We start from the raw sequence: 27,990 nt of genomic DNA, 5'->3' as shown, positions 1-27,990 counted from the left end.
GTTTACTTGGTTTAATAGTCAATGAATTGAGATTTAAAAAATAGTTGTTAAAAGCATTTGTTCTCTCCATGCTCTCAGTCACAGACTGCTACCTGAAGGTGAGTTCAGGAAAGGAGTACATTTAGTCACCAGCTAATTAAGAAACCCTGTCTCGGTTGGGGATTTAGCTCAATGGTAGTGCGCTTGCCTAGCAAGTGCAAGGCCCTGGGTTCGATCCTCAGCTATGGGGGGGAAAAAAAAAAAAGAAACCCTGTCTCATAAGAAAAGCAATGTCTACAGCCATACTGCCCTGAATACCTGATCTAGGTCAGGAAAAGTGGTAGTGGGACCCAGTGTTCAGCTTCATCCTGTGTAGACAGCTGCCTCCTCTTCGGTCAGACAAAAGGCAGTCCAAGCAGGGAGGATATGCTGGTATGCCTGGAACCCTAGGGCAACAGAATCTAGAGCCTGGGCCTTAGGAAGAGAAGATGCCTGCCCCAGGAAACATGGATGCCAGGTTGCCCACCTCCCAGAACAGCCCATGGCACCAAGAGAGCTGGCCACTGACTGGCACTGGTAATACACTCATTGGTCAGTAAACATCTGCTGACATTACCCTCCCTCTCCAACTCTTCCCACAGCCCCAAGCAGGACTACCTACCCAGACAAAGCCCCAACAAGTACTAATGAACAGCTGCCCAAACAGATCTTTGCACCCAGATGCCATTCTTACCACCAAGATGGATCTTACTCAGAATGTGACAAAAGAATTTCAGCTCATACACCAATAACCAACAGAAGCCATGGCTAAGGGGTAAAGTGACTAGTGGTCAGTTATTGCCCATTAACTAAAGAGCATCATTGCAGAGATTACACAGAGCTGAGCACACCAGGATCTTACAATGTCATCTGTCAACCCATCTATCTGTTCCTGTAAACCAATGTTTAGCACTATGCTACATCCCTTTCTGTCCCTATCAGAGTTCAAGTACTTCAGGACTGCGGAATGATCTGAGGCTATGCATCAAATATTCCTGTTTCTTAGTACTCAAAGTAGTGAGAAACATCTCACCAGTTTCCCAGGTCAGGATGAACCACAGTGAAGAAGGCTGACTGGAGAGCCTTGGAAGTTATTAGAACTTATCTCCCGACTCAGAAGTGTTCTATCTCCTGTCAAAACTTCACAGAAGCTTCCTGGTCAGATTCCCAAACCACACACAGGCCCTTCATGTGACCTGGAGAGTAGTCATTCTGCCAAAGCCCTGGAAGGCTTCCAGGGACAGACAACTGCCCAGGTAGAGACTTTTCCAAACCACAACAACCACCAAAAAGCTGGTCACTCCTATCTTGTAATCAAGCTCACTCCAACTCCCCTGCACTTGGAAACTACTTCCTTTAACTGAGAAGGGACAACACTGGCAACATCCCCACGATCCAAAAAGAGGCACTGGTCCTCCTGGGTCCAGACTTCCCTTCATAGCAGCATCTCCCTAAGTGTCCAGGAGACAGCCCAAGCACGGGAGGTGGTGAAGGGGAGCAGCCAAATCGGGACAGACTTCTGCCAGAGCCCTTACAGGAAGGGGCCCGTCAAGGGCTGATCTATAATACTGCATCATGACCAAGAACAGTTAGCAGGAAACGGACCAAGAGGTGCCCAGGAGCCATTTCTGCCTTGGCCCAACAGAGTTGCACTGAACTGTATCTCAGAAATGAAATGGTAAAGTCCCCCGAAAAGGGAACATTTTGTTAAAAAAAATAATAATACAGAAAAACCAGCAAATGAATGCCGATTTGTTTTCTTGTTCAACTGTAGTGGAAATGCCTCCAAGAGCACAGCAAGAGACTACTGTTCCCACCCCTCAGCCTTGTGCATCCAGATGCCGACCCATCTCCTCCTTCCCCTTGGTACCCAGTTGCCCAAGACTCTGCCTGGTTCCTCCACACTGCCATCAGTTAGGGCCCCCCTTCTGCTTAGCCAGGGTACACTTCAGCTCCCGAAGATTCTCTGTCAGCACTTCAACCTCGTCCATTCGACCACACTGCTTGGCATCAAAGATGTAAGCCTTGATGTTGTCAATCTGCTGCAGGAGCAGCTCCTCCTCAATGTGCTCCTCAGTCTCTGTGCCACTGTCACTGTCCACCTCGAAGGGGTTGGTGCAGGGGCGCTCCTCAAAAGGGTTTCCAGGGGCAGGTGGGCTGGCAGGCCTGGGATGGTCCTCCTCCTCAAAGGGGTTGGGGGCAGGTGGGCTGGTAGGCCTGGGATGGTCCTCCTCCTCGAAGGGGTTGGGGGCTGCACTGTTTGAGTCAGTGACGGGCTTCCCTACCCCTAGCTCTGCCACCCCCTCTTCCTCGGCATCTTCCTCAAAAGGATTATATTCTCTGGTGACAGCAGCTGAAGGGCCCAGGAAAGCCTCTGCAGTAGCAGGGCTGGCAGCACCCTCTGTAGGGCTGGCAAGATCTTCTTCATCAAATGGGTTGAGAGAGGTCTTATCACTCTGTTGTGATACGGTGCTCTGGAGTAGTTCCTGACCAAGGGCTGGGGGTCCAGACCACAAGTGACTGGGTGCTAGAGCTGAGCAAGGTGAAAGGGTATCTGGGGCAGTGCTGCCAAGAACTGGGGAGGAATCCTGATCCAAGGCATAGGCAAGATCACTGTGAGGCCCTCGGTTGGGCTCCAACTGGAAGGATATGACTTCGCGGAGGTCTAGCGCTCGAGTCCGTGTGTGTGTGGATGCCGCCAAGAACTGCTCCTGTTCTCGCTCCAGCTCCCGTCTGCGGAGCATCTGCAGCTGCTCCCGCTGCAGCTCCTCCTCCTCAGCCTGCCTCCGGGACAGCTCAATGGCCTTCTCCGTCTGTTGCTGGTCATACTCATCCTGCAGCTGCCGCAGGTTCTCCTGCAGTGTGCGCACCTCATCCTTGCGGCCTGCGGCCTTGGCCTGCCTGATGAAGGATGTAATGTTGTAGATCTGCTGGAGAAGAGGGTCAGGGTCTTCACTCTGTCCCTGACCTTCTGACAGTGGGAGCCAGCCCTCAGCTTTTCTCAAGGGGGCAGAGATGCCTCGGAGAGACCTCACTTCCCCATTGGCTGCAGGAGATGCCAAACCACTTTGCCTTTCCTCCAGCTTCCGCCGGGACTCCAGAGCAGCCTGCAGAGACAGCAACACACCACCAGCGTCACCATGGTCACCAAGCCAGTAGTCCTCCCTGTCTGCCACCCTCCATGGTGCCCACAACACTAGGATAATTCGACTGCTGAAACAAGGTAGTCACAAAAGGACAGGCTTAGATTTTCAAAAATAAAACGTAAGTTGAGAAGATTTCCTCTAGCTTAGTTTCACTGGCTGTACACTTTTCTTAAACTTTCAAAGACTGCCACTCTTATCTACGTTAGGTTAGCATTTCAGATGATGCTAAAATACACTTTGTTTTCTGTTTTCACTTTGTTTTTCTGTGGTGCTGGGGATAGAACCCAGGGCTTCAAGCATGCTATGCAAGCATTCTATCACCAAACTGTGAAACAGCACCCTCACTATGTAGCCCTGGCTGGTCTGGAACTCAGAATCCTCTTGTCTCGGCCTCTTGAGGGCTGGGATCCAGGCATGTACCACCACACCTGCTGTTTTCTGTTGAACAGTGTACAGTCCAAGGTCTTCTGGAACTTGCCTGCAAGCCTACCAGAGGGAGAATTGCCAACCCTTGTGGTGGTCTAGGCAGAAGAGCATCAGCAGGAAAAACAACTATTTTTCTAAGGCCATAACAGAAGCCAGCTTGAGAAGGAGACTCAGCAGTAGAGGGGTGGGATATGACAGCAGGGAAGCAACAGCTACTGGACACCTGGGCGCCATGCACCTGTCTCTCCATGGTCCTCTTCTGTTCCAAGTCCTGCTTCCTTTTCTTTTTCAGTTCTTCAAACTGTTCTTTGGTTGGCAGTGACATTAACCCCAGTAACTTTTCCTATAGGAGAGTAACAGACAATTTTACACTTAAGTGGTTTTTTTTGGGTTGGGGCGGGCTGGACCTTAAGCCTTATACACTTAGGCTTAAGCTAAGGCACTCCATCCATTGACAGGAAGGACATTCATGCTAACTGGTAGTCACCTTTCAGATGGAGCTGCCTTTTCCTTATGAGACGGTTGCACCAGATCTCCAGGTGTCCTGCAGGACTGTGGCAGCTTTTCCCCAGGCTGTGCTCCGACCCCATCTTCCCACACCCACCTAGACTCCAGCATTGGCTGCCACCATCGGGCTTATTTACCACCCTCAAATTGCTCCTAGTACTTCATACTCTCTACCACGCCACATCCTTTAGTAATTTGTTATTGATCTCTTGCTATGTAACTGTATCCTACCAATGGAAATATTCCCTCCTGGAGGCTTAAAGTCATGAAACTCCCAGAAGCAGATGACAGACTCAGAAAACCCATGAAACTTCCAGGACTCCTGGCCTTCCTCAGACCATCTGAGCAGGAAACAACTGCCAGGCAGAGGAGTCTCCACAGAGCTACTTCACCCAAGTCATCCAGGGAGTCCAACAATGCAGGGGACATTGGAGGTAGGAAAATGCAACTCAGATCTAGTCACCTAGCTTGAGTCTGCTCTTGAACCATTAGCCAATGGCCCAGAAAGAGTCCCTTACCACTAACAGCAAAAACTTGACTCCACCAACTCCCCAACTAAAATAAATTGGTTCAATAGAGGAGAGCAGACAGAGCCAAAGTAGCATTCCGTGGGCAATAAAGCATAGCAGATTCAGTGATCAAAACAATAGAGACTTGCAGGTATGTTTGGAAGGCTTCATCTTCCTTGTCTACTTGAATGGGTTTAGAATTGAAACACACTTCTGTGTGTGTCCATAAGGTCTTTCCATTTTGAGGCGGGAAGACCCACTCTGGTGTGGGTGGCACTGTTCTATGAGCTGGGCTCCCAGACTGAATAAAAAGGAGAGCTAGCTGAGCACCAGCATTCATCTGTCTCTCTTTCCTGATTCAGACACGTGATCTGTTGCCTCAAGCTCCTGCCGCCATGACAGATTCAAACTGTCATCCAAATAAAGTCATCCTTAAGTTTAAAGTATTTTATCACAGCAATGAGGAAACTAATGCAATGAACTAATTAAAAATAGTACATATAAAAATGTAAATTGAGAAAAAGAATTGAGAGAAAATATACCTGAATGAAGAACAATTGTATTGGGGACATAGGATTAAAAGCTATTTTAAACACAAGATTGGGGCTGCAGAGATGGCTCAGGAGTGAAGAGGACCTGAATTCAGTTCCCAGATCTAACATCAGGCAGCTCACAACTGCCTGTAACTCCAGATCCAGGGCATCCAATGCCCTCCCTGGACTCTGCAGCACTTGCACATACACATGCATCAACCTACATGTAGATACACATACACACAATCTAAAAGAAAATCTAAAAAAACAAAACAACAGACAGACCTACACACACACATACACACACACACACACACACACACACACACACACACACACACACACACACATTAAAAAAATACATACAAACATAAATACATAAATAGAATAAATGGCATGAAGCAGGAGGGAGACTAGTTGGGACAAAGTTGTCAGCAGGAATGGAGGGGGATGAGAGTGAATAATGAGGGTGATATGACCACAATAACTGTACGTATGTATGAAGCTGTCAAAATGTTTAATAATTTTTAAAAAGTATCTTTACTTTTACCTAGGTTTCAGCTTTTTCTCCAAATGTAGCATTCATAATTTTAAGAAATAACAAATGTACCAACAGAAAACAAGCAAGCTACACACTTATGTCACCCTAGCATGGCTTTACCTGCACAAATAGTGTAGCTGAATATCTGATCATTCTCTGTAGCCGCAAAGTGTTTGGATGTGGTGAAGGGTCCTGGTTCAAGCCCAAGGTTAAGATCTTCTTACTATATTGGAACAAAGGCACCAATGTAATGGGTGCTGCCAGCCTCGAAAGCACAGTGAAGTCTCTAGAGCTGCCAGGCTCTGGTACCAGGAGGATGCGGAACACGGAAAAAACTGAACTGTCCCTGGTAGCAAGGCCCATTCTTTACCCTCTGGCTTCTCTAACACTGCACAGATGAATGTGTGGTCGCAGAAGCAGCAACGTAGGAATGCCTGATCTCACAGGTGAACACAGGGTGTGGCAACTAACAACCCACACTTTTATGTCTTTCTGTCACTGCCTTAAAATACTCAAGAGTGCAGCCACACAAAGAACCTCGGTTCCTGAGCCCCTCTCCTATGAAATGGAGGTGCTAACCCTGTCCTATTCCATGAGGATAGGCACATGGGTAGTACAGCAGCTCTTATTTATTACTAATGAACATCAGAAATCTTTTTCTCTGATCCCCTGCATGCTGGGGATGGAACCCAGGACATTGTAGATGCTAGAAGAGTACTCTATTACTGACTTATACTCCGCCCCTAAGCACAGAAGTCACAGAGCTGTAGTAGATAGCAAAGCAGGCACCTTCCCTCCTCCTGTTCTGTCACTAGGAATCTAGATTAGCCCAAAACCGCTGCCCACCACTCGCTGTTTCATCAAAACACCATCTTCTTCCCATTAACCAGCAGCAGAAACATGACCTAGCAAACTCACCTTAAAGCATCTATTAGCTCGTACACTTTCTGCACTTCCACTCGAAGGTCATTGGCATGCTCCAGACTGTAGGTTGTCTCCCCAGCACTAAGGAGAAACCATAAATGTTTGACCTGAGTTTCATGGTGCTAACTGGAGAGCAGTGCTTTACATCCTCAGACACAGATGGTTAACCCTAAGGCTTTTAGACTCATGGAGTCAATGCATCAATTCCCTGGGTTGCAGTAATCAAGCAGAAGCCATTTCGCTATGCAGACACCTCAGGGACAGACCACTGACCAGGCCTCTGATGATCACCTCTTTAATTTTTTTTTTAAGATTAATTTTACTATTTTTAGATATGTGTATGGGTTTGAGTATATATGCCTGTAGGAGCCAGAAATGTCAAATCCCCCAGAGCTGGAGTTACAGGAGGTTGTGAGGTTATGAGCTACATAACATAGGTGTTGGGAACCTAACTCTGGTGCTCTGGAAGAGCACTCAGTAACTGCTGAGCATCACTCCAGCCCCCAAAGACCAGCTCTTAGGCTCATCAACAAAACAAATGCAGCTGAGCTCTCTCTGACTCACTTTTCCTGAGTAGTTGCCCACTTTATCTTATAGGAGGTATAAAGGGATTCAGTCAATGAGCCAATGAAACTCCATGAAAGCTAGATGTCACTTGGCTTTTCACACTCAGCTACTGCTTAAAAAGAGGGGTAACTATGCAGTGAACAGGGGTCTCCTGAGCTATGTCAACTGCCCTGTACTGACGCTCACAAACAACCGCTCCATACAGGGTCGGACTGCCCAGGGTAGTGAGGGGATATCAGAAAAGACCAGAAGCAGCTTAACTCAGAACAGCAGTGTCAACTCTTAGTGCTGTAATTATTCATTTGCAAGCTTGTCACCCAAACTTGCCAGACTGCTGAAACCCAGTGCCATAATTATGGCTTTTCTTTCCCATATTCTTGGTGATGAACTTTTGGATCTGAGAACAGCTCTCAGCAGCTGTCCCCCTGGAACCAGCCTCACCACCAGCTACGCAGCTCTTTGTGGGAAGCAGCTACAACTTAAGTAAGCATTACCAAATTTACCATGTATAAAACAATTCTGACTGGAAAAAAAAAAAATGGGAGTGTTCTATCATCAGGGGATTCAATACAGTGGCTTCATCGTCTTTTCACCATAAAATTTGCAAAAACAGGAGACTAGAAATAAGAAAGCTGGCTTTGTCAGCCAGGCAGTGGTGGCACATGCCTTTAATCCTAGTACTCAGAAGGCAGGGGCAGGCAGATCTCTGTGAGTTCAAGGCCAGCCTGGGTTACTGGACAAGTTCCAGGACAGCCAGGGCTACATAGAGATACTCTGGATTTTTTTTTTCTTTTTACGTGGAACCTTGCTATGCTGAATACCTCAGCTCCAAGAACCATGTTTCAGACTCCTAACTAGGACTAAGGCTCTGTCTTGGTGGCTCACAGAAAATCAAAAAGCTGAGGCCTGAAATCACTTCCTCACATCAATTTTATTCTGTCAGAGCACTGTCACAGCTGGAGTTAGCCGTTCAATACTTGCCTCTTGAGGATGGTCCATAAGGTAGGCACCATCGTCTCTGTCCACTGCCTCAGTCACAAGAACAGAGGGAGAACAATGTGTGGCACAAAACTGGTAGTGCTCATGAAGCACCTGCTCAGTGAATGAATGCAGTGACATAAAACCCAGGAAAGACGGTCCCTGGAGGAGCACTGAAAGTTCACCATTTGGAAATGTACTCAGCAATGGCTATGCCCAGGGAAAATCCCAGAATGTAGAAAGGCAGCACTAGCCATGGATGCATGAACCTACACTCATGCATGAGAGCACACACACACAGCATACACAAGATGCACCCCACACACTAAATAAATATGTAAGGAACAGGTGGCCACAAGTGTTATCCAGACTGTGGAGAAACAAAATTGTAAAATGCCAGGACAAAGATATATTCACAAAGTTCTTTGGAACATAATTTTGCATCCTCAAAAAGTTAAATGCAGAGTTTTTATGATTAAAACCCACCAAAGTTATACTCCTATGCAAATACACACAGGTTCATACATACACACATACAATTATGAAAGGTATAGTATTCCTGGCCAGGCATGTTGGCATATGTCTGTAGTCCCAGTACTTGGAGGTAAAGAAGGGAAAAATCAAAAGGTCAAAGCCAGCTTCAACTACAGAGTGAGTTTAAGACCAGCCTGGACAACATAAGAACTTATCTCAAAAACAAACAGAAATAAAAAACTGTTATCGGGTTGGAGAGATGGCTCAGCGGTTAAGAGCACTGGCTGTTCTTCCAGAGGTCCTGAGTTCAATTCCCAGCAACCACATGGTGGCTCACAACCATCTGTAATGAGATCTGGTGCCCTCTTCTGGCCTGCAGGGATACATGCAGGCAGAACACTGTATACATGATAAATAAATCTTTAAAAAAGGGGGGAGGGACCAAAAAACTGTGTTATCCACAATAGTTTAAAGTGTGTGGGAGGGGACCCAAATAAACATCAATTGACAAATGAATAAGCAAACTTCATAAATAAATCTACACATTCTAATACAAGGACAATAATGTAGTGCATTCTACAATATGGATGAATGTTGAAAACATTGATGTACGTAGAAGCAGCCAGACACAAAAGGTCATATAATTCCATTTATAATGGAATATCACACTGGCAAATCCAGGCAGACCAGTGATTGCTAGGAAGAGGGCAAGTTGCTCACAGGTGTGAGGACACTCGCCAGAGTGTCCAGTGACAGCTGCACAACCTTGTGGCTATACTACCTAACATCACTGAACTGTACACTGAAAGGTATAAGATAGGCTGCATTTGCCCAGTGCCGCTGCATGCCCATCTGTGCTCAAAATACCTATTATAAGCCTGACATTACAATGCACTGTTAAGAGGCACCTTGGCAAGCTGGGCATGAGATGGGCTGCCCTTCCTCACCTGTTACCAAGTACTGCACATTAGAGCAGTGGCACTTATGATCTGAGGCTCCTCCCAAATCTGCTTTATCGGAATGGCCCTGACACATGAACATGGCCATTCCAAAAATCATGTGACAAAAACATGTGTCCACCAATGTACAAATGTAAAAAGTCAGAGTTAAGATTCTATTTTCAACTTTACAACTTTAAGTGCTCCCAGAGGTAAGAGGCTGGGGGTTGGGAGCTTAAGAGGCGGTATGGAGGGCTGGAGAGATGGCTCAGGGGTCAAGAGTACTGGCTGTTTTTCCAGAGGTCCTGAATTCAATTCCCAGCAACTACATGGTAGGTAGCTCACAACCATCTGTAATGAGATCTGGTGCCCTCTTCTGGCCTGCAGGCATACATGCAGGCAGAACACTGTATATATAATAACTAAATAAATCTTTAAAAAACAAACAAACAACAACAACAACAACAAAACGGGGTTGGGGATTTAGCTCAGTGGTAGAGTGCTTGCCTAGCAAGCGCAAGGCCCTGGGTTCGGTCCTCAGCTCTGAAAAAAAAAACCAAAAAACCAAAGAGGTGGTCTGGCACCAAATACATACTAATGAATCCATTAACATTAATCTCCTAAAATCCAGGGAAGATTCTATTTTTTTGGCAGGAGTGTACCCAGTGTTAGAGCATGTGCTAAGCATATACAAGGCCAGGTTCCATTCTTAGCACCAAAAGAGGGAAAAAAAAAAAAAGTAGAAAGATTTCTATCTCCATTTTCATCTAGTGAAGAATTGGCCTCACCAGCCAGATCATAGGCACCAATGAGTCAGAAAAACAGAGAGGAGTGGCTTACTTTAAAGATGCTGCCATCCTGATGTATTCAGGAGCTTTCTGGTCAACTTTCTCCATGCAAAGTCGTAGTTTCTAGGAACAAAAGAGAAGAAGTGAGTGCTACACTGAAGACAGGAACTCTGACATAGAAGCCAAGCTACACTAGAGACATAAATAAAAGGCCCCCTTTAAAACACTGTCTTGTTTTGTTTTGTTATTGTTAGTTTTCTTATGGATAGACTTGTTTTCTAAACAGAAAATCTCACAGGAAAGAAAGAACAGAGGTAGACCTTTTGACCAGATGTTTTTGAGAGGCAGCCTTCCAGAGCACATGTGTCTAGACGGGGAAGAGGAATCAGCCACTGTGTTCTCTGTCAGGTGATGCCAGCTACCAGCACACGGCACTGCCAGGGCTCTCCTCAAAACAGTCAGTAAATATGACCCGCAGATGGCCGTCCAGTGCACACTGAGAACATTCTTACTTTTTTTTTGAGCTGAGGACAGAACCCAGGGTCTTGTGCTTGCTAGGCAAGCGCTCTACCACTGAGCTAAATCCCCAACCCCGAGAACATTCTTTCTTGACTCGGAGTTTTGCTCAAGTAACTTCCTCTGCCCAGGATGATCCCCGCTCCCAGTGTCCTTTACTTCCCCACCTGTCTCCCAAACTAGTTCTCCTCAGCCCACAGGTGTCACCTGGTCATTGGGAGGCTGGCCTAACCTCATTCCCAGATTTTTTTCTTTTTTCTCTTTTTAAATGTGTTTATTTTTGTTTGTTTTAAATAGCGTCTTTCTATGCAACCCTGGCTGGCCTGGAACTTGCTATGTAAACCAGGTTGTCATCAAACTAACAAATCCACTTGCTTCTGCCTCCCAAATGCTGGGGCTAAAAGGGTATACTGCCATATCCAGTCCAGATGTCCTTTACATACTCTATATCCTCTTGCATACGACTGATTTTAGATGTGTACTGGAGTTGAAACCTACAGCAAGAGGTCTGCCACATTCCCTTTCCTCACACTCAGTGTGCCTCCACTTAGGTGCTCCCGGGGTCCCTGGAGGCAATGAAGACTAAGGCATCTGAGACTCAGAAGAGACTCTCAGCTGATAGGCAGAAAAAATACAAGCCCTAAAACACTTAACAGCTCAAACTGATAAAGACCAAACTCCCAAGTGGGATTCCCAGGACCCTTGCAGCCCACAGTTGACTACATCTTCAGCTTCTGTCTTTCCACAGAACCTGGTCATGCACAGGACAACCTTACTCTTTCTTCCCCACTTGTCTTGGGCCTCCTTCCTTTCGAGTGGGTGAGGGAAGATAGAAAAATGAGTTTGCTACCACACACCCAGGATGACAGACTCTGACTCACCCAGGGCCCTAGCTAGGAAATCATACCATGGCCCTTGGGTGGGAACTAAAAGTGATTTAAGGGAACAACTTCCCAGAGCACTCTCTAGAACCTGCAGACAGGTGTACAGCAAACAGCCGAATCTGCCTGGTGTGCGTCACCTCGTAGAGCTTCACGATGTCAGGTGTGTGCTCCTTCTCGTCCATCTGCTGCTCTCTCTTGAGCAGCTTGTCCTTGCAGTGTGTGCAGCAGCGAATGCGGTCATCATCCTTCTCGTCCAGGACTGAGCTGACACTGCTCATGCTACTGATGCTGCCCCGGCGGGAGCCATGGACACTGTTAGGTGACTGGCTGGGGCTGGTATGGGTGCTCAGGGAGTCCTTGCTGGCACTGGTGAGCTTATCTACAAACCATAACAGACAGGCAGCAGTGACCCCTCAGCGCCACTTATCCCACCACCTGCAACTGCAGCACTCAGACCACAGATGTGATTTGGGAAATAAGAGCAGGCTTCACTTCTGGACAAGAAGGACCTACTCCTCTGCCACAGGGTTTAGACTCTGGTGTGAAAAGAATGCTGTTGCCAAGCAGATCAGGTCCAAACAGCCTGTTGTGACCTGTCTTTGGGGCTTGCAATACTAATCCTAACCTGGCTATGCCATACTCACTTCCTCTGCTTGCCCCATTTCTCCACACAACCCACATTCTCCAGAGACTTTCCTCTATATACCTCCTACCAGTCCCTAACACCTGGTGCTCACCCCTTTCAAGCTTAGCTCAGATACATACCCTTTAGGAAGCAAAGACCTGCCCTTCATATCATTTCCCATGACCCATTTGGAGCCACACTCCTTTGTCTCCCTGTCTAACAGCTGTATGTATGTACAGAGCTGTGAATCAGCAACTATTGAGTAGAAACTGTCTTATACTCACAGCTCTAACACAGCCATCAAGGCCACCTGCTAGCATCTGCCCAGGTAAAAAGCCCAAGAGCAGAAAGGTGAGTGGCGTCCTGAAAGGAGGTAGGTCCCAGGGAGAAAAAGTATCAAGGTGAAGGAAGCAGACACAAGAACTAGGCAGACAAAAAGTGACTTTGCCCCATGTTGTCCACAAGCCTCATAGCCAAGTGTGTACAAATAATAGAACTCTTTGGTGTGGCTAACCTATGCTCTGGAACCCAGAGCCTTGACCATGCTAGGCCAGTGCTCTTTCACTGAGCTGCACCTCAACCCTCCTTTAGCAGTGTCTAAGCAGCTGATGCACAAAGGACTGGAGCATCAGGTCCACTTGTACTTTTACAGCCTTGTTATTCTAGGTCTTACCCACGCCCTGTACACATTTCCCATAGCAACTCTCCCTCCTCAGCTACTCAGCTCAGCTCCCTGGGGACTGAGCACCAGGACCCCTTGATGTTCTTTACTCGGCCTAGAATGCTAACAACCCATTCTCTTTCAAGGTACTTCTCTGACATCACATGTGGACCCCATGCCTCCATGCTTCCTTTCACTGGAGCCTCCATGGCACTTAGCATTTCCCATACACCATTAGTCTTTCTGTATGACACTGAGATGCTTGAAAAGTATATCATAAGGAGAGGAAAAGAACCACTGCTCATGTTTCAAATCCTCTGACCCAAAACCTCACCTACAGTTCTAGGCAAAGCTGACACAGAACTGCTCAGCTTCTCCTTGATGAAGCAATTGTGTGTGAGTCTCTAGCTCCCCTGCTAGATTTCCTTGGAGAAACAAGCAATGCCTTACAGACTAGAAATGTTCAAATAACCACTTGTGAGCCAATCAAGCCTCCACCCTGTTTGTGTATAGCTCTTAAACTAAGCATGTTTTTTACTTTTTGTTTTGAGACAGGATCATCTCACTCTGTAGCCCAGGCTTAATCTTACAGTAGTTTTCCAGCCTCAGCTTCCCATGTGCTGAGGTTACAGGAGCCACTACATCTAGCTTTACCTTCGCTTGTTTGGTTTTGAGACCAAGCCTCAATATGTAGTCCAGGCTGACATTAACCATGCTGGGACCCTCTGATTCTGCCTCCCAAATGTGCACACACCCAGATGGTTTTTAAGAAGTTGCTCCTTTTTTTTTTTTTTTTTTAAACTAAGAAGAAAGGAAAGAAACCATGTATGTCCACAAAGCCTGATAGTTTTTATCTGATTCCGTATTTAATAAACAAACAAACAAACAAATAAATAATTCAGGGCTGGGTGGTGGTGCATGCCTTTAATCCCAGCACTTGGGAGGCAGAGGCAGGTGGATCTCTGAGTTAGAGGCCAGCCTGGTCTACAGATCAAGTTCTGGGGTAGCCAGAGCTACACAGAGAAACCTGGTCTTGCAGCGGGGAAAGAAAAGAAAAAACAATAAACAAACTATTAAAAAAGAAAAAAGAAAAAAAAAAAAATCTCTGGACTGGAGAGATGTATCATAGGTTAAAAAGTGCTTGCTGCTCTTGCAGAGGACCCAGGTTCAGTTCCCAGAACCCAGTAGTGGTTTACAACCATCTGTAACTCTAGTTCCAGGGGCTCCAACATCCTTTTCTGGAAAAAAAAAAAAAAAAAGCACACCAGCTATACAGGCCACTATATCCTTGGGCCCTAGCATAGTGTCTAGGCTGTAGTGGGCTTCATGAACTCAAAAAATAGATGAAGGAAGATTCTGTGGACCATTTATTAAACAAGTGGTCCCAAGGGCCTAGGCACACTCACTAGTCCCAAAAGAGATCGGGGCCCAGGGCCCACAGCCACATCACCTACTTGCCAAGGGCAGGCCAATGAGCTCCATACATTTCTTGCACATGATAGACCCACAGAGGCGGCAGTGGTGACGGCGATTCCGGATGCTGAACTTATTCCCACAGTCTGGACAGAAAGGGACATCCTGGTCATTGACCCAAGGCACCACGGACTTTTCTATTGCTTTGGAAGGAAAAAAGAAAAAAGCAGTTCAGCATTCTGAAGTTGTTCTCAGGGAGAAAGCCAAAATGAGATGACTGTGAGCAAAGGTCTGGACTTACCTCTAATCTTTGAAGTCTCAGTATTTGTTCTGTCAAATGCAGTGAGCTAAACAGAAAAACACAAAGCCAAATAGAGTTAACTAGTTAAGGGACATGCTCCACACTCCTGCCACTCACACTCAGCAGGCAATACACATTTGCATTTTCAAGCCTCACTGGTCAGCTCCAACCCCAGTTATCCAATTTCACAAGGTACATGTTAGTTTTGATCCAAAAGAAACCTCCATACCTACAGGAACTTTCCTGGTCTGGGACTTGGTTGGTGGAAGAGTGCTTGCTGAAGCACCACCAAAGTGAAAAGGACTGTACCTACCAATGCTACCAATGCCCCACAATCCAGATATGCATAGCAAGCACATCAGGGTCAGAGCACAGCACAATCATGGTAGTGCCACAGACACAATCTAGCACTACAGGACAAGAAAGGTTACCCAAGATGCCCCCACAACACATACTAGCTAGCCCTAGCCCTGACTGAGTACTCACAGAGCTAGACACTGCTTGGTTGCTATCAAATGACATTACACACTGAGTGACTGCTCGGAACAACCCCAGAACAAAGTTTTAAAGCACTAAGTGGAGATGAAGGGCAGAAAGGGGGAGTTGGGCACACAGCAAGTCTATCTGTGAGCCATTCACTTTAGGAAGAGCAGCCCAGGCCAAGCCTGTCCTCTGTAGCTCTCTAGGTATGAGAGATACATCACTCACATAACACACTACAGAAACGGAGGTTCCTACAAAATCTGTACTTGCAAAATGAAACTACAAAATTTACCTTCTCCAACCTGATTATTAATTTGTTGACTTCAACAACATAGTGGTCGATTCTTGCAGCACGATGTTTTTTGAAGTCAGAAAGATGGCTTCTTACAGCACCTAAGAGGGAAGAGAAGATAAATGAATTTTTACAGATCCTTAATGGACTGGAAAGCTAGTAAAAAATTCAAGATTTTAGTGCCTTACCAAAATTTTAAAGGTCACAAAGCATAGCAGATGAGGTCTATTACAGCTAGCCTGAACTTAAATTTCAATTCTGCTAGATACTAAGTAACCTTAGACAAGTTATTTAACTACTTTGTGACTTACTACAATGTAGCTTCTTAACAAAACAAAAATAATCCCTTCTCAAAAGCCAGGCAATGATGGCTCTCACCTTTAATCCCAGCACTTGGGAGGCAGAAGCTGGTGGATCTGAGTTCAAGCCCATCCTGGTCTACAGCGTGAGTTCTAGGGCAGCCAGGGCTACATAGAGAAATTATCTTGAGTAACCAAATAATAATAGTCCCTTCTCAAAATGGGGAGGAGTGGGAGAGAGTAAGGAGTTATATATATGCCTTTAGTACAGTTAAATAGATGCCTTCCTCAGTCTAGCATCTAAGACCCAGCAGAAATGGTCCCAATACAAATGTTAGCAGGTAGTATCTGACCTCAGTGTATCTGCTCCCAATGCTGCCCTCTGACCCTGCCAGTACTCAGTGCTCTTCCCAGTGACCACTCTAGCAATTGGAACTGTGGCAATTAGGAAACAAGCCATCACAAAGTATTACAATTCACTTGTCTGAAATTTCTCCTTTATGCTTCTATTAGCTTTAATATAATTCACAATTGCTGATATATTTCTCAAATATGGAAGTAGACCTCTGAATCCTAACCAGAGTAACTCCATTTTGCAGTAAGCTGCTGTGTGCCTGACTGCAACAAAACAGGTCATCCTTCCTATGGCCAGACACTACTTGCTGAGATCAGCAGAATCCCTAACCAGAGCAGGGACACCCATAGACATAAACATGGTACCTCATCTGTCTAGTTTTATCTGTACCTTATGTGGTCCGAGCCTATAGCCACCACTACTGCTTCAACGCTAGACAGTTCTCTGGATCCAGCTTTGCATTAACTCTGCTGTAGACTTAGAGACATACAAAACAGGAACTTAGGGCTGGAAAGAGGGTTCAGCAGTTAAAAACACATAGTGCTCTTGCAGGATCCAAGTTCAGTTCTCAGCACCCATATCAGATAGCTCACAACCACCTATAACTTCAGCTCCAGGTAATACGATATCCTCTTCTGGACCCCAAAGACAACTGTATACATATATGAACATACTCACACACAGACAAACAAAATTTAAAAAGAAACATATTTTAAAAATTAAAAATAAAACTAGCTTGGTGGGCAGGGAGTTGGGGTTTTTCAGTGTTGCAGCTGCCTATGAGTCACCCATGTTCCTGTAAATAACCCTAATAAACTCATTTATCTCACCAAACTGGACTGGTGGGAACTTTCTTTGTTCTGTCTGCATCCTCCTTATTTGAAGTGAACAGGTGCTTCCTTTACTGGTCCCCAGAAAGTCATATAACAATAGCATTATTTGTAAAGCCATTTTCTCCTGCAGTGATAAAAATGTTTGTATATATTCACAGGGAGATCACTGACCATAGAAGGATATTGCACAGCTGAAGTGTGTGTAATAGAGGAAATGGCAGTTACATTTTATTTGATTCATTATCAAATGAATCATATGGCTAGTGGCTACTGAACTAAACAGCACAGTTCTAGGATTTAATGCCACCTCCCCCAGTGGCAATCAGTGACCCTGGTAAACACCCCTTCCTTTCTTAGGGCCTTAGTTTTCTCATGTATTTTTTTAAAGATCTACTTTTATTACTTTTATTTAAATGTGCATGTGTATGTCTGTGTGTGCATGCTGTGTATGTGTGGATATTATAGTGGTCAGAGCAGGCTATCTCACAAGGGTTTTGAATATGGAAGTAAAGTAAACCACTATGCAAGAAACATTACTTATCCACTTTATGGACAGAAAGTACTTACTGGGCTGAGTATTTACTGGCCCAGTGTCAAGAGCACAGACTCAGCATGGATGAGGCACATAGATGCGCAATAAGCACTGAATGAAAGGATAAATAGATTTTTTTTAATTCCAGCAAACAAATTAGTGATTGTTATCAATCCAATTCACAGCTATAGAATATGTAAGATGAGACACTTTAGCTCAGCAAATGTGGCACATTTTTGTTAACAGCTTTACTGATATGTAATTTCTGTACATATAATTCAATATTGAAAGCACAGTAATCCTGCATGCCATTAATCCCAGAATTTGAGAGGCAGAGGCAGAAGCAGGCAGATCTCTCTGAGTTAGTTCAAGGCTACCCTGTTCTACAAAGGGAGTTCCATGACAGTTAAGGCTACATAGAGAGTACCAGTCTCAATTTAAAAACACAAAAATTAAAAGTCATTCTAAGCATATTAATTCAATGGTTTGGATTTTGTTGTGGGGGGTTGTTTGGTATATTCACAAGATTGAATAGTCATAAAAAGAAATTTTAGACCATTTTTATCAATTTGAAAGTAGGTTCTATCCCCAGCACTTCAAGTTTAAAGTAACTAAGCAGATGAAGTCATAATTATGTACATCAGAAAAGTAAGGAGTTCAGTGCCTATCACTTGTCAGCTAACTTGTAAGGAGACAGATCTGCCAGCAGGGTCGGTGACTAGGCTGACAGCAGACAGACCCAGAATGACACTCTCTTGTTGCAGTTTCATAGCTGTTTAATCCTCATCAGGAACAGTGACACTTGAAAGAGACAACACATACAAACGCACTTAACACACTGCCTAACTTAAAAGAGATCTCAGCTCATTCCCTTCTATTTCTTTCCCTGTGAGGACATAAGGCCAACACAATGCTTAACCCTTAGGGTTTACTGAAGCTTTCTCAATCAGCTCTAAAACAATGCAAGTAGGAAGATGGCTTGTGGGGAAGAAGGGGTTCATTGGGAGAGGGGAGGGGAGCAGAGAGGATGGTAGAAAGGGGATATGATGATTATCTCCTGCTTGTCAACATGTCTGTATCTGAATCAACTAAAATCCAAGCTGCTGGGGCCTCCTGTGAGGGATTTTCTTTATTAGGTTATTTGAAACAAGATCTGTCCGAAATCTGGTGGCAGCCCACTTGAAAGACTGGAAGAAGGAAACTTTGCTTTTAAGTCTGCTTGCCCTCCTTCTCGCTGGCAAGTTCATCTAGCCTGTTGCTGCAGTCGGTAGTAAATCCAAATTCTTCAGGATTCCAACACAGACTGAAGACCATCAGCTCTCCAGGGATCCTCTAGGATACAGTACCAGATTGTGACTACAGAGACTAACAACTACCAGATTCCCAGCCTTTCAGTCTTGAGACAGCCACTGAATTGCTGGGACCATATTCTATTGGTTCTGTTTCTTTTGAGAACTTGACTATTACAGGGAAAATATAAACGAATTGTGTATGTGTGTGATTGTGAGATTGTAAAATAAAATTTTAAAACTGAAAAACAAAATTACCTAAAACAGGGTGGTTATCCCATAAGCACTGAATGAATGAATGAATGAATGAAGTTTCTTACCAAGCTCCTGGGGTTCCCACATGTAAGGATCAACCCCTCCATAGCTGAATGATTCATATCCCTGGGTCCCTGGGTCCACTCGATCATCCCCTTCACGTTTCAACAACTTGTTCTTTGCTTTCCTAGCCTTCTGAACTAGACCTTGAAGAAATGAAAAACACCACAAATGAGCCCAGGATTATATAAAAATAATCATCTTTATTTTAAAATGCACTAGAACATTTGGATCCCCAAAGAAATGCAGCAGTGAGGGAAACGCCAATTACCTTATTACCCCACAGAAGTCACCACCAGCAGAATGCTGTTCATGTTTCCAACATACAGGCTAAGTTAGCACTTACTCCCAAGTTTAATAGTCCATCTAAACAAAAGGAGCCAAATCAAACACAATGAGGGAACCAGGATAGTGGATTTTTGTTTGTCTCATATCTTGGAACTTGCTACATAGAACACTTTTGCCTTGAACTAGCAGAGAGAGATCCACCTAGCTCTGTCACCCAAGTGCTGGGATTAAAGATGTGTGCTATGGGGCTGGAGATTTAGCTCAGTGGTAGAGCACTTGCCTAGCAAGCGCAAGGCCCTGGGTTCGATCCTCAGCTCCAAAAAAAAAAAAAAAAGGTGTTCTACAAGTCCGGTGGTGGTGGCGCTTTAATCCCAGCACTCAGGAGGCAGAGCCAGGTGGATCTCTGTGAGTTTGAGGCCAGTCTGGGCTATAGAGCGAGATCTAGGGCAGGCACCAAAAGTACCCTGTCTCAGGGAAAAAAAAAAAAAAAAAAAAAAGTGCGTGCTACTAGCCTAGCACTCCTCTTCATTTTGCAAACAAGACTGCACTACTTTGAATGATAAAAGAACTTGCCTGGCAGCCTTCTTAGGGGCCCAGTTAACTAATCCATACATCTTTGAAAACAAACCAGAAGCTACAATCAATTTTCAACCACCTTTTCCTCTGCCTACTGTAAAAGGGCTTAACCTTAACTGGACCAGGGCCAGGTTCAAACCTACATACCACTTTTCAAAAATGGTGAATTGATCTTGTCTGTTTAAAACCGCCCCCAAGAGGCCAGTGAGATAGTTCAACAAGTAAAAAGCACTTGCTACCAAACCTGAAGAGCTGTATTTGATCCCCAGGACCCACATGGTGGGAGAGAACTTATTCCCTTAAGTTGTCCTCTGACCTCTATGTACATGCCATCACACATTCCCTGGACCAAAACAAAAATAAATGAATGGTGGTGGCACACACCTGTAATCCCAGCACTCGGGAGGCAGAGGCAGGCAGATCTTTGTGAGTTCGAGGCCAGCCTGGTCTACAGAGAGAGATCCAGGAAAGGCGCAAAGCTACACAGAGAAAGCCTGTCTCAAAATAATAATAATAATAATAAAAATAAAAATAAAAAACAAAAATTTAAAAATTAAAAAAACTGCCTTTGAAATATTTTATGTGCAATATTTTAGTGTTCCCTTTCTTATTGTTTACAAATATACCTATGGGCTTGACAGTACACAGCTTTGGTCCCAGCACTAAGAAGGCAGAGGCAGGCAGATCTCTGTGGGTTCAAGGCCATCCTGGTCTACATAGTGAGTTCCAAGCTAGCCAGAGCTACACAGAGAGACCTTATTTTAAAATAAATTAAATAAACATCATAAAATTTTGAAGGATCAATAGGACCAAGTGGAGAGGTGAAATGCTTTTAAAGGGGCTTGGCGCACACCTTTAATCCCAGCACTTGGGAGGCAGAGGCAGGTGGATCTCTGTGAGTTTGAGGCTAGCCTGGTCTACAGAGTGAGTTCCAGGAAAGGTGCAAAGCTACACAGAGAAACCCTGTCTCGAAAAACTAAAAAAAAAAAAAAAAAACAACCATGTCAATCTTTCCTGTTTTCTCTCTCACTTCCTCTTGAGCTTTTGGAAGGCCAGCTTTGACTTCGCAGCTAGCTCCATTCCCACCTCTGCCCCTCCAGCACTAGGAGGACTAAAGCACGAAGACCTGCAACCTAAGAATCTACCTGACCAGGGCATGGTGAGACATACCTGTAATCCAAGAACCTCTAAGTGGAGGCAGGTGGGTCAGTATAAGGACATCCACCACTATGTTAGAGGCTAGCCTGGGTACTGTAAGAAACTTCATTTAAAAACAGAACAAAACAAAAATGGGGCCTTCCAGATGGCTCAGCAGGTAGTGCTTACAGCCTGAATGCCTGAGTTCAATCTCCAGGATCCACATAGGATGAGGAGAGAACCAATTATTATAAGTTGTCCTCTGATTTCCACACACTGCCATAGTATGTATGTGTCCACATAAATAAATATATACACTAAATAAATAAATGTAATAAAAATGTTTATATCAAAAACATTTAAAAAAAGGAATTTCATCTTAACAAAATGACTACTAGTCATTAAAAGAATGTTGATTTTTTTGAGGTAGAAATAGAAGAAATAAAAACAAGAGGGTATTTTTCCTTCTGTGTGGAAGCCAGGGCCTGGCAAGTGCTGTATGAGCCATACCCTATTCTGCAGAAGGCCCATCCTGGAGGACCTTTATAAGCTTCTTTCCATGACACATTTTCATGCTATGTATATTTCCTAGATTCACATCTCTAACATTCTTTAAACAGTCTGAACATTTTCCTCTATTAGAAAAGTTCCTGTAAGGGACTGCAGAGATGGCTCAGAAGTTAAGAGCATTTGCTGCCCTTCAGAGGACCTGGGTTCAATTCCCAGTATCTACATGGGGGCTTGCAACTGTCCATAACTCCAGTTCCAGGAGATCCAGTGTTCTTTTCTAGCTTCCATGAGCACCAGGCATACAAGCAGTACATAGACATACACACAGGTAAAACATCCATATCCATAAAATAAAAATAATAAAAATTTAAAAAGTAAAAGGTTACCATGGAAGTCTGAGGACACCTCTAACTTTTCTACAGTCTGGCCTATCTAGTCCTCTGAGTAGCATGGTGTATGACTGAGGTCAGCAATGCCAAGATAGGAAGCTCTTTGAAACCTTTTGGTTGTCCACAGGAAGCTTAGATAATCTGGCTTAGGGATTTCTCCCACCCCTCATTTTTCCTGGAAGTTGCAAAGTATGCTGTGATCAGAATAGAAGAGTCTTTCACCATCAGAGATGCCTTGCAGAAAAAGCTACATACGATTTGTGGCAGAAGATCTGGGATCCAGGACTATTTCTGCCAATTGCTGTGTGGCTTTGGAAACATTACTGGTCAACTCTGAGCCACACTAACCTATAAAATTACACCACCCATCTTCCAGCAGGATTGGCAACACATATGACAGGAACTGCTAACATTACAAAGAACCGCCCTTTCCTGGACTCCCTTTAGTTGTTTCTAGTTCTGCTTCAGCATCTAGAGTCAGCAGTTTCCTGGACAATCACAGCCCTGAGGACTCTGAAAATGTCTGACTTCATCATGCTCTTGTATGGAGGTTGTAACAAATGTTATGTTGGATATTCCCAGCATTTATTTGTTGGTGTTTTTTGAGATAGTATTTCTCTGTGTATCCTTGGCTGTCCTGAAACTCACTGTGTAGACCAGGCTGGCCTTGAACTCACAAAGATCCACTGGCCTCTACTTCTGGATTACTGGGACTAAAGGCATTCACCACCACCACCTGACTCATTTTCATTTTTTTAATGAACTGAAAAATGGAGTATGGAAGTCCAGGCACAAATATTTGATTATAAGGAGCATGTGAGTCTCATGTCTGAAGAACAGAGTCCACTAGAAACCCCATCTAGTGGTTCAGCCCTTCTTTCCACCCCGTACAGATTGTAAATCAAGTGTCCACACTCTGACTCCTGTGATCTCTAGAAATGCTGCCACATGGGAGACTAGAAAAGTGAGCTCCAGAGGGGCAGAGACTTATTTGGAGGTTAGAACAATAGGTACAGTCAAAATTATCTTTTTTAAAAAGATTTATTTATTTATTATGTATACAGAAGAGGGCACCAGATCTCATTGCAGATGGTTGTGAGCCATCATGTGGTTGCTGGGAATTGAACTCAGGACCTCTGGAAGAGCAGTCAGTGCTCTTAACCTCTGACCCATCTCTCCAGCCCCAGTCAAAATTATCTTTGAAGATTTCTCTGTATAACTGGAAGCTTAAAAAAAAAAAAAAAATGCTGGGCAGTAGTGGCACACGCCTTTAATCCCAGCACTCAGGAGGCAAAAGCAGGCAGATCTCTGAGTTTAAGGCCAGCCTGGTCTACAGAGTGAGTTCCCGGACGGCCATGGCTACACAGAGAAATACTGTCTCATTTCAACTGTTAAATTCCTTTTCCTGAGCTGCAGAAGGCAGGGTCTAGCCAAGGAAGAGGGATGTAGAAAGGCTTAAATTAGTAACAGGCAAATGATGTGTATTGGGCCTCTACTTTTTGCTGTTATTGTTTTGTTTTGTTTGGAGACAGGGTTTCTCTGTGTAGTTTGTGCCTTTCCTGGAACTTGCTTTGGAGACCAGGCTGGCCTCAAACTCAGAGATCCGCCTGCCTCTGCCTCCTAAATGCTGGGATTAAAGGCGTGAGCCACCACCGCCTGGCCTGGGCCTCCACTTTTATAGCAAAGGATAAGCATTCCTGTCCAAACCATCCCAGGCTGAGGAGGGTAATCCGGTAAGAGACAAGAGATTAACAGTGGCTATATTTATTAGCTTAAAGCCAGGCTTACTCCATTTGGGTGACTTTGGGTAGTTATCCAATCTCTCTTAATCTGGTAACCTAGCCAACAAAATGAAACTCATGGTAGCATAGCTGTCAAGTGTATTAAATAAGATAAATAAGGGCCTGGCCTGGTGGCACACACCTTTAACCCCAGCACTCAGGAGGCAGAAGCAGAGAGATCTACATACTGAGTTCCAGGGCAGCCAGGACTACATAGAGAGACTGTCTTTTTAAAAAAGTAAATAAATATACAAAGAGAAACAACATTGCAGAGAATAAAAAGAGTACTAGATATCTGCTTGGTACTATCATTATCAGCATAACCCAGTGGGAACATGAAAGTCTATAAATCTATTCCATTAAGTAAGGTTTCTTTAATGAAATGAGCAAAACCCTCGCCTCTTACTTTTAATTTGTCCTTTGACATCACGATCTTCTGAGTGTTCTTCTTCATAATGTGACTGAAGTTGATAGAAAGACTGAAGGTCCTTCAGGCACAAAGGGCACAGGAAGCCTTCCCTCACTTCCCCTGGGTCATCAAGAGAAGCCATAGTTGTACTTCTCTCAAACCCAGGAAGGCAGGACCCTCATGCCAAGTCAGCTTGATTCCTCCCAAGGGAGCAGGATTCTGGCAGTGTTAGCTTAAGCAGGCAGTCAATGGATAATCCGGAAGTGACATTGTGGCCTTGGATGAGATTTCCTCTCTTCAGCAAGAGGAATCTAAGAAAAACACAAGTCAATTAGGCAAATTAGTAGCAAACAAAAGATTTCTTTGTTCTTCCCACAGTTCAACAAAGGTACAAGTTTGTAACAACAAGGTTAATGTTTGGTACAAGTTTGTGAAAACAAACTGTTTCTCAAATTCTTAAAGGAAGACAAAACCCAAGATATGAGAACAGCGCAGGATACTGGTAAATCACACGGAAGGGGTAAGTAGAGTCCTACAAAGAAGCAAACAAGATCCCAAGGCACTTCCTTTAAGTTCATTTTAAATGGTCCAACCTCCTTATTTGAAGGGCTTTTTTTCTTAGTACTAAGGCTATAACCTAGAACTAGCACATGGTAGGTAAACCTCCACCACTAAGTACACTCAGCTCTTTTCATTGTTCTGATTGTAAGGCAAGGTTTTGCTAAATTTGCCTGGGTTGATCTTGCACTCACTTTGTAGTCCAGGTAAGCCCTTAACTTGCTACCCTCTTGCTCTAGACTTCTGGAATTACCAGCATGGCCAACATCATCATTTCCATGCCTTTTTAGTCACTGAGGGAAACATGTAACATACTTATCAATGAACAATACTTTTACTCAGCCGAATATATTGAGCTCTTGACACTTGTTAGGCATGGGTACTAGAAAAACCAGAAGCAAAGTGTAGTAGAATTGTTAGAAGTTCTTATTAATAAAAACAAACCTGAGGCCAATTATTGGGGTGAATGCTGGAAGATCAGAGACACAGAACAAGCCAGTTTCCTCACCTTGCCAGTTCCTCAGCTGGTCTTGTTTCCTCACACTACAAGCTTCTGTGTCCTCATCCCAATGGCTCTCAGCTGAACTGCTACTCCAAAGCCTAAAACCCTAACCAGCCAAATGCTTAGCTAACTTAGTTCCTGGTCCTTATGCCTTATATACCTTTCTGCTTTCTGTTATCACTCCCTGGGATTAAAGGTTCACTTTCTGGGATTAAAGGTGTGTGTCACCTTGCCTAGCTGTTTCTAAAGTGGCCTTGAACTCAGAGATCCAGCTGGCTCTGCCTCCCAAGTTCGGGGATTAAAGGCGTGCACCACCACCGCCCAACTTCTGCTATGGCTTACTCTTCCCATTTTCTAGTCACCATTTGTGGCTCTGTATCTAGTGGCTGTCTGTTCTCTGACCCCAGATAAGTTTATTACCTGCACAATATTTTGGGGAACACCACAGCTAAGTGTAGTTGCTCATGACTATAATACCAGCACACTGGAGGGAGAGACAAGAGGCCAGCCTAGGCTACACCGTGAGATGCTGTTTCAAGAAACCAAAACAAGAACTGGCAAGATGGGTAAAGTGTACACCAGTCAATGGGTAAAGTATATGCCTCAAAGTTTGATTGCCAGACTCCCAAAAATGTAAAAAGAGAAAAGAGACTCCCAAAGGCTATCCTCTAACATTTATACATATACTACACCTAAGCACACACATCATACGCCACAAAATAATAATTTAAAAAAGAAAAGTTAGTGTTCTTTTTAAAAATCAAAAGGTAAAAAATAAAAAATAAAATAAAAAAGTAAACTAACAAAATAAAACTTTCAACCTTCCCTTAATAATATTAAGAAACCTAGTAGAGGAAAAAAAAAAAGTCAAGAGCCAGAGAGATGGCTCAGTATAAAGGCGCTTGCCACCAACTCTGAGTTTGATCACCAGATGCTAAATAAAAGTGGAAGGAGAGAATTGATTTCTGAAAGTTGTCCTCTAATTTCCATACACTCAGTGACATATGCTTGCCCCCTTACACAAAATAAATGGTTTTTTGTTGTTGTTGTTGTTGTTTTTAGTTAAGAGGAGGAGGAAAGAGGAAGAAGATGATTCAGTGCAGAGTGGTGATGTGTGCATGCAGTTCCAGAAATTTGAAAGGCTAAGGCAGAAGGATCCTCACTTGAACCTAGCAATTCAAAACCAGCCTGACCAACAAAAAACCTAATACTTAAACATTTCAGGGCTTACTAAGTTACATTTTCTGTTTTATTGGACCATGGCAAAGTCACTGTTAATGTGACCTTGACAGACTCCTTGCCACAGAGAACAAAGACAAAATTATTTTACAGAAGCTAAGAAACCTGTCTCCAAGACCTTGGGGCCACAAATCACAGCACAGAGTGGGAGAGTTTGTGTAGCTAGACTTGCCGGGTGCTTCGGAAGGACTGCAGAGGGCACTGAGGAGGGCACCCTCCTGTCCTCAAAGCTGAAGGGTGGCAGCAACTCAGAAAATAAGGAAATGGGACACCAGGGGCCTGGTGATTCCCTTAAGAATTAGATTAAGAAATTAAGAAATCTGACCAGCATAATAGCGCACGCCTTTAATCCCAGCACTCAGGGAGGCAGAAGTAGCAGAGAGATGCCTGTAAGTGAGATGCCAGCCTGGTTTACATGGCAAGGTCCAAGCCAGACATGGCTACCTAGTGAGACCCTGTCTAGAAAATAAGTGAATAAATAAATCAATCTGATGACTCCACACATACAGAGTCCGCCCAGAAAGGCATGAGGCATCACTGAAACAGCGTCAGGTCCGACCTGTTCTCGCCCCAAGCAGTGGCTGACGGGGATCCTCTGAGGGTGACAGCTTCCTCCTCCTCCTGCCCTGCACTCATCCCTAACAAGAAGTCAAACAGAAGCCGCCCCCGTCCACCCTGGCCACACACTGCAGCTCAAATCCCACCCTGAAGAAACGCCCCTTACTTAAGGCAGGCTCCGGCTAAGATGCCTTCACAACAGCTGCCTCGGGTTCCGTGGGCTGCATACCTGTGAAATGACTAAATAATACAAGACCACAGCCAGCGAGAGGAGCCTGTGATTTTCGCCATCACCATCAGAGCTCAGCGGTCTCTCTCTCTCTCTCTCTCTCTCTCTCTCTCTCTCTCACACACACACACACACACACACACACACACACACACGAGAACGGCATTAATAGGGCTCCATGTGTGAACAAAGTGGGAGACTCTAACATAAAGTCGCTTAATTATGCGCCACCACAATCCACCGAAACCGATGCCGCAACCAGAAGCCCAGTCGTGCAAACCCTCGCATCCCGACTGGCGTGAAGAACCCAGCCAGGGGCACCGCAGAGGTCCCCACGGCTACATGCAACCGCAGGACTGCGACTCTGTGGGCGCCACGCAACACAGTAGGGGCAGAGACGCGCCGCCGAGGCCCGCAGAGCCTCCCATCTCCCCACCGCCTCGTCGCCTCAAACCACACGTCACACCCACCTCAGCCACCGCCGCGTTCTCGGTGGCGGCTCCGAGCTGGCCGGCACCGTCCCTCACGCCCTGAGGCTTCCAAAACGCGGCCGGCAGTCTATTCTCGACCTCCGGCCGCGACTCTGGGCCTCCAAGATTCCTCAGAGACTTGCAGCAGCCATCGCTATCGGCGGCTCGGCGCTCGGCAGGCGCGCCTGGGGGGAAAC

At 44.9% G+C, this 27,990-nt stretch overlaps 1 protein-coding gene across 1 annotated transcript; it reads right to left on the bottom strand.

Annotated features, from left to right (window-relative positions):
* Positions 1 to 209: 209 nt before the first annotated feature.
* Rbsn (rabenosyn, RAB effector) lies at positions 210 to 27,990 on the bottom strand. Its single transcript, XM_036181205.1, has 12 exons — positions 27,794 to 27,990; positions 24,235 to 24,548; positions 19,153 to 19,293; positions 15,525 to 15,625; positions 14,750 to 14,795; positions 14,490 to 14,651; positions 11,887 to 12,128; positions 10,402 to 10,472; positions 6,599 to 6,685; positions 5,801 to 5,903; positions 3,829 to 3,933; positions 210 to 3,125 (listed from the first exon to the last, which is right to left on the bottom strand). Exons 2-12 carry the CDS (start codon positions 24,377 to 24,379, stop codon positions 1,929 to 1,931), a joined length of 2,400 nt encoding a protein of 799 aa, XP_036037098.1. The 5' UTR covers positions 24,380 to 24,548; positions 27,794 to 27,990; the 3' UTR covers positions 210 to 1,928.

This window comes from Onychomys torridus, chromosome 3, assembly GCF_903995425.1.
Source record: "Onychomys torridus chromosome 3, mOncTor1.1, whole genome shotgun sequence".
NCBI lineage: Eukaryota > Metazoa > Chordata > Mammalia > Rodentia > Cricetidae > Onychomys > Onychomys torridus.
This window is presented reverse-complemented; position numbering and strand designations above follow the sequence as displayed.

What these genes read in the sequence shown, in the direction of transcription:
- Rbsn (XM_036181205.1), bottom strand. Translation starts at nt 24,379, where the DNA reads ATGGCTTCTCTTGATGACCCAGGGGAAGTGAGGGAAGGCTTCCTGTGC. An exon ending in ACATCGTGAAGCTCTACGAG is followed by an intron (nt 10,473 to 11,886) that starts GTGACGCACACC and finishes TTTTGTTCCTAG; the next exon opens with AAACTACGACTTTGCATGGA. An exon ending in GAGCTAATAGATGCTTTAAG is followed by an intron (nt 5,904 to 6,598) that starts GTGAGTTTGCTA and finishes GTTCCAATATAG; the next exon opens with TAAGAAGATCTTAACCTTGG.